Genomic DNA, 7,059 nt, shown 5'->3' with positions numbered 1-7,059 from the left:
ACTTCTGATGAAAGCCCTCAGGAAGTCAGGAGTACGACAGATAGTCTACTCGTGCCTAAACCAACATCCGCCTAGCTACATGGAATGTTTGCTAGTTCGAGACTTCAAGAACAGCGCAGGTTACCAGTATATAGCAGATCTTAGCAAGCACAGCATGAAAGTACACTTCACCTGGCTATAGGAAATCATTATGTGCTTACTGAGTTTAGCTCTACAATTGGTAAAAATGAAGAAAAAAAAAGAAAAAAAGGACCTCTTTTAATTTACGCAAAATTTATAAAAAAAATTAAGAAAAAACTTTTTTGGAGAAAGTTGAGAGTAAAGCGTCGAAATGCTAACAGCAACCAACCTTGTGAACACTGGATGATTTCCGCAGCAGTTTAATAGCTGTTTGGAGACCAATGCCCTTTATGGAAGGCAGATAATCACAGCCAGACAATATACACATGTGGCGGAACTTCTCTTGAGTAAACTCATGCAGCTTGAGCTTTGTTAACTTGGAAAGATCTGCCAAATCAACTGCTAAACCGTGACCATAGGCATCCATCTTGAAGATTACCTGGAAAAAATGTGCAAATTCTCCTTACTAGTCTTCATACATTGACTTGTAGTACAGTTAAGAGATTTTGTTAAAAACCAAGGCACGTTTACTTTGGTGATCACTTTGTTAATTCTCATGACATTTTCTTATGATTTTGTATGGATACTGCCAGGAGAAATTTGATGCTTATCACTCATGTAGTTACAAAGATTAATGTTTCTTGGAACAAGTAACTTTTGCAGTATAAATCCTGTCTCTTCATGCTAATGGTGCTTTGAGTTTAATTGCCAAACCTTTTCAATAGCAACCACTTATACACCTGAGTGGAGAGAGGAACTTTGAGAGTAGTGTCTTGCCCAAGGACACAACACGATGACCGGCCAGGGCTCAAACCAGGACTGCTCCTGGGAAGAAGGGGGGCACTCTCTATACTTTTGGGTGGCGATGTGCCGCTGGGACACTACCGTATCCTATACCAAACCATGTTCAGATGATTTTACAACCCTATACTAGACTAGACACCTAAAATCCCTTCCCTATCCCAGACTTGCTTTTTAAGAACTTTTTCAATATTAAGTAAAAATAAACAATAAAAACAAACGATGTTTAAGAGTCGTCATGACGCCATTTTCAAGTTCAAAAAATGAAAAGAATAAACTGTCAGAAAATGTTCATAATAAAATATTAATGATTAACATAATAAAATATGCGATGTCACACAAATAGTTTGGCTTGGATTGAGTCTGATTGGACATTTAGAGATGGTGACAATTGTCTGATTAGTAGCATTTCATGCACTAAACAATCAAACTTATTCTTGTACTTCTTCTTTCAGACTCAATCCAAGCCCAACTATTTGCATGACATATTTTACTATGTTAATCTTAACCGAACATTTTCTGACAGTTTATTCTTTTCATTTTTTGAACTTGAAAATGGCGTCATGACGACTCCAAAACGTCGTTTGTTCTTATCGTTTATTTTTACTTGCCTGTGTTTATCTAAATCTTTCACTATTACTGTTTTTAAAAACCACCTTTCTACAATGTTATCTGTCAAATTGAAATGCTTCATCTGAGAAAAATGTAACTGGTCAACATTAGTACTTTAGGGAATTGAAATCTAAAAATTTTCCTAGGGGAGCATGTCCTTACAGCCCTCTAAAAGCATGTGCCCTCAGCGCTTGTGTTATCAAAAAACGGCAACCAGCGTTCATGAATCTGCACCTGGCTGGTGTTGCCAGTGGTGCAGCCCAACTATACAGGATCAGAGGGGTGTGAGCAGGGGGAGAGCTCCGCATGTAACATGTACTACCAGCCAGTCCAGAACAAAACAACTGACAGAGTTCAAGAGAAATACACTGTGGTGTACATACAGTATTAGTATATACTAAAACAGTGGTTAGCGTTTTTGGCACACCCTGATTGGCTGCTCAAACTCCAAATGTCCTTTGCCATTCACCTCCAAGCAATGAGTACAAGAAAACTGTAATCGTTGCAGGAATAAATTAGTCAAAAATTGTCCTTTCGGGTTATATTATCTCACTGTTTTAGTATATACTAAAACAACTGTTCACCTCAGTGTCGGTGGATAATGGTGAATAATTACCGAGCCACGAAGCGGCGAGGTAAATATCCGCCACTAGCCACAGTCCTCCACTTTGGTGAATAGTTGTTAACTATCCTCAACTTGAACACCTCCTACCTTTTGGCATCCATACACAAGTAAATCTGAGTCTTCAGATATGATGGCCTGAGCAATTCCAGCTTTCATAAGATATGCCAACTGGGCATCAGCCTCATAAGGTGCTACAATACAGTCCACACCCTTCTTTCTACATTCCTATAAAATAAATTGCACCAATTTTGAATGAATTAAAACGACATGAAGTTATCTGGCATCTATCAGATGTTTTGAGACAAATAACACATAGAGGGTTCATTTGAAGTCACAAAGAGAACTTGACAAAAAACTAACATTAAAATAATGTTCAAGACACTCAAAAAGTAAAAACATGTAACTCATTCCTTAACAAGAAGATGGTACAGTATCTCACATCCTGCAATCTTGTATCTCACTTCTCGCATTTCGCATCTCACAACTCACACATCACATCTCACAAAACAACAAACCCTTATGACTTCAAGAGCCATCTCTGGAGTGATATCAACACACTTCTGGAAGCATTCTTGGGCCTGTTGTCTATTACCAGCTCGAAGAAAAGCCAAACCTTTGGCCTTGTTTTCTTGTCTTGTCCTATCAAAAGTGAAGATATTGTTATTTAAGTGCAAATACAGTCATCTGTATAGATTTTAATAAAGCCAGAATGTCAACTCAATACAACACCCTCTGACATCACAAAATTCATTGTCACTTTCATAAGGTACTTGTACTGGTACTTACTTTCCTGTGATGGGACATAAAGGGAGAAGTAGAAATACTCCTGGAAGGGGGGGGGGTACTTCTTATAGTAGACGACATGGGGAGGCTTTGCCCAAAATGGGTACTTTTTTAGTTTCAGGGTACAAATGTACAAATTGTGGTCCAATTTCACCCAGGTACTATTTGGTATTTCTTTTTGTTTTGTACAAATTTCATTGTCATATATTACCATTTACAAGAACAAAGGAAAATATACAAAATTGTACCAAGGGTAAACCACAAGATATACATGTATAAAAGCATAGGGATTTCACAAGCTAGAGTATAGGAAAAGGTAGGGAAAACTGTCATTTAGGTTAATTTTAAAAGAGCCCTATATAATATATTGAACAGACACACTAAATGCTTCATTCACTTAATATTACGTATTTTTTAAATCTCTTAAATGGGGCTATTCTGAGAACAAGGTTGGATATTCAAGTGAAAAGTCTATAAAAGAGATGCAGTATCCTACTATAGGCATGCAAAAGGGTACTACTGGTATTTACTTTTCTTTAACAATGTTCATGTATTTGACGCATGACACTTACTTTCTTCGTCGTTCTTCCTGTCCAGCCTTGGAGGGTAGATAAGATCCATCAAAGACTAGAATTGGCTTTACATTGAAATGCAGCAGCATGTTGACACGTTTCAAGATGTAATTTATGTATCTAAAACAAAATTCACAGATGGCAAGCTACAATAAATATTAAATACAAATGTACTCATGGGAGGTGCAGCAACCCTCCAAGTTAAGACCATTTTAGTCACCATGGCGACTAAAATTTTGGAGCTGGCGACTAAATTGGTACCTAAGTCATAGTGGCAAATTTAATTGAGAAGAAGGATTGAAAGCATAAGCTTAATTTAGCGACCAGTGGCAAGCAGATCAATATTTATTATTGATATTGAGGTTTACCATAGTGCTTTTTAGGCTAACCAAAGTAGCTAACCCGGAGTGGAAGGTGCACTCTGGTTATCCTGAATAGTACTCTGTTAGCCTGTTTATGGTTAGCTTTCAATGATGGTACAGTGGAACCTCGATATAGCGAAGGGCCAAGGAAATGGCAAAATACGTTCGTTATAACGAGGTTTTGTTATATAGAGGTTCTTTTCCATAATTTTACTATTACTGGGGCGAAGAATATCAATCGTTATATCGAGGACTTCGTTATATAGAGGCTCGTTAAATCGAGGTTTACAAATAAAGGTTTTGTTTGTTTCTGAGGGAGGTATCATGTTAGTACTTTAATGTTTTTTTTCTTAGGGGGGAAATTTTGACTTAACCCGTTAATGAAGGGGGGGGGGGTGAATATAAAATCGAATGACCCATTGGCAGACATGTACATGTAGTTGACTGGATCAAAATCAAAAATTATGTGTTGAAAAAAGAAATCATTTTTAGCAAGTGTATTGATCCAAGCAACTGATCAATGCACAAAAAAATCATTTTTGTGCTTACAAAGTATAAGTTAAATTTCTCGAAATGCATATTCTAAGAAATACATGTTCAGTGACACATACATAAAGCTTTTCTTTCCTTCTACCAGTTCCATAGCACATCCATAAGCTCCTTTATGAAGCCAGCAGTAGGCGTCCACCCCGATCACCTGACCTGCAAAATCTTCAGCGATTGAAACAGGCTTCTGGATTGGCTTCAGTAAGGGTAGTAAGCCTTGGATCCCCATCTTTCGGTGTCTTTATCACCAAGAATGATTTGTTTTACTGTGAAGTGTGTAAAAATTATAAAGTATTTCTCTCGACATCATTGTAATCGCGACGCCATCACCACGGCACACGACGAAATCAAGCCTGCAAAGAATGAAAGCATCAAATATCTGCATTTGGAGAAGTTTTCAACTTTCTTTTTGACATAGAACATAAACAAAAGTGTCTTACAGTGATCCAAGTCAACTTTCTCATGGGCGGAAGGTGAAAAAACGGCAAAACGCAAACAAAACAAATCGCAAAGACGTGACACACCATGCATGGACGACGCCATTTATACTAAGCAACTTCTACAAAGCTGTTAATTCGACGCTTTCGACAAAACAGATGCACACAGAGTTATACTCTTACCTTTTCTATAATTCATTCAACATTCCGATTAAGTTTTCCGTTGTTTTAGCGACACATTCAGGAAATAAAAGGCGAAAACTCTGGAGGAACACAACACGAGTTTACAAAATTTGGCGCCACGAGATGGTACCAGACTTCTCCCCGTCAGTTTTAATTGACTGGAGCCTGGTTATGATAAACTCGCAAAGAAAAACGTAGAAAGCAAAATGGCGGCCACGTCAGTTCCTCTTTATTCGCCGTCTTCACAGCCTATTTTGGAAAATATGGAAGGTGATCCTCAGGTGGATGAATTTTCATTTGGTCCTCCAATGAGTCAAGATTCGTCCATGTACTCTGGATCTATTGAAGCGCAGGAGGAATTCATGGAAAGCGACAGAAAAGATGACTCGAATGGAAGCCCTCGCTACAGATTTCCGTTCTATTCACAAATTTTCAACAAGAAAAACTACGATTGGCTACTCGAGGTGGATGAAACTGGCGACGATGAAGACTTTAAAAAGCCACTGCTGTAAGTATATTCTGTAAACCGTTAGTCTTTTGACTAGAAATAAAAGACTTTCAATTGAATTGATTTCAATTAATTTATGTTTATTTTACAATATGTAAGCTTATTTATTTCAATTCACGGCAATAAAAATATGTAAGAAAGCAATCAATTCAATCCACTGCTATCCACTTCAATCTATTCAATCTACAGCCACAGGCAGACAAGTCTCTGTGTTTGAGGCCGCGTGACTTAAGCGTCGCGGTATGCGCTATTTGATCCCATACATTCACTGTAATTTGTAACGATTGACCTCCGCTTGAGTCAACTGATCGTGAGAAATGCTACATAAAATACTGAATTTCGCATCTTTTCATCCCAAACGTTGATCTACTTTAAGCCAGATAAATAAAGTTTACTTACCTTTCATCTTTTGTGTGATCTTTTGTGTTTTCATGGGGTTTTGAGGCCGTTAATTCCTCGATGGTCGTCACCGCCCCCAGCTAAAGTGAGAAAAAATGACAAGGCTGGCAACTTCGATGGCCCGCCGAGATCGACAGCCTCCCAGTTTTCGGCCAATTTCTCCAATTCCACGCGTCGCTTGCCATCCAGCCTCGGCCAAGTTAAAGGTAGGTAATTTTCAAAGATCTGTGCCAAAAATCGCCGCAATCGCTCTGTTCTAACATGCTTAAAAGCCGCCGCGAATTTCCAATTTTGTCGCTCATAACGCCGATATCAAATTCAAATTAATCGAAAACAACGGTCAGATTACGCCCGCCAGCGACAAAATTAACCCTTGCCCCATCCCACAGCGCACGGCATGTCAGACGAAAAACCCATATCAATAATTTGCGTTTTCTATGGTTATGCTTTAAGCATTCACTTTTTCAATAGCACATTAATTAAAATTGTGCCTCTTTCTTAGGAAAACAAGATGTAGAGCTAGCAAAAAAGGTTATGCAGTTTGCTGTTATCACAGACATGCCGTGCCTCTGTTGCTCACATCCTCTGACGATGGCGATTTCGCAGCAAAATTGGAAATTCGCGGCGGCTTTTAAGCATGTTAGAACAGAGCGATTGCGGCGATTTTTGGCACAGATCTTTGAAAATTACCTACCTTTAACTTGGCCGAGGCTGGATGGCGAGCGACGCGTGGAATTGGAGAAATTGGCCGAAAACTGGGAGGCTGTCGATCTCGGCGGGTCATCGAAGTTGCCAGCCTTGTCATTTTTTCTCACTTTAGCTGGGGGCGGTGACGACCATCGAGGAATTAACGGCCTCAAAACCCCATGAAAACACAAAAGATCACACAAAAGATGAAAGGTAAGTAAACTTTATTTATCTGGCTTAAAGTAGATCAACGTTTGGGATGAAAAGATGCGAAATTCAGTATTTTATGTAGCATTTCTCACAATCAGTTGACTCAAGCGGAGGTCAATCGTTACAAATTACAGTGAATGTATGGGATCAAATAGCGCATACCGCGACGCTTAAGTCACGCGGCCTCAAACACAGAGACTTGTCTGCCTGTGCT

The 7,059-nt window shown here is 38.9% G+C and overlaps 2 protein-coding genes across 2 annotated transcripts; one reads left to right on the top strand and one right to left on the bottom strand.

Moving 5' to 3' along the window:
* Positions 1-251: 251 nt before the first annotated feature.
* On the bottom strand, positions 252-5,203 carry LOC144641161 (exonuclease 1-like). The gene is made up of 6 exons (XM_078500204.1): positions 5,042-5,203; positions 4,487-4,774; positions 3,514-3,633; positions 2,674-2,797; positions 2,246-2,383; positions 252-559 (listed from the first exon to the last, which is right to left on the bottom strand). Exons 2-6 carry the CDS (start codon positions 4,648-4,650, stop codon positions 335-337), a joined length of 771 nt encoding a protein of 256 aa, XP_078356330.1. The 5' UTR covers positions 4,651-4,774; positions 5,042-5,203; the 3' UTR covers positions 252-334.
* On the top strand, positions 4,826-5,587 carry LOC144641162 (uncharacterized). The gene is made up of 2 exons (XM_078500205.1): positions 4,826-4,894; positions 5,091-5,587. The coding sequence occupies exon 2, from the start codon at positions 5,248-5,250 to the stop codon at positions 5,551-5,553; it is 306 nt and encodes a 101-aa protein (XP_078356331.1). The 5' UTR covers positions 4,826-4,894; positions 5,091-5,247; the 3' UTR covers positions 5,554-5,587.
* Positions 5,588-7,059: the final 1,472 nt, after the last annotated feature.

This window comes from Oculina patagonica, unplaced genomic scaffold (genome assembly GCF_052425735.1).
Source record: "Oculina patagonica isolate OP01 unplaced genomic scaffold, crgOcupat unplaced716, whole genome shotgun sequence".
In the NCBI taxonomy this organism is placed as follows: Eukaryota; Metazoa; Cnidaria; class Anthozoa; order Scleractinia; family Oculinidae; genus Oculina; species Oculina patagonica.
The sequence above is the reverse complement of the archived record's forward strand: the minus strand, read 5'-3'. Positions and strand labels throughout refer to the sequence as shown.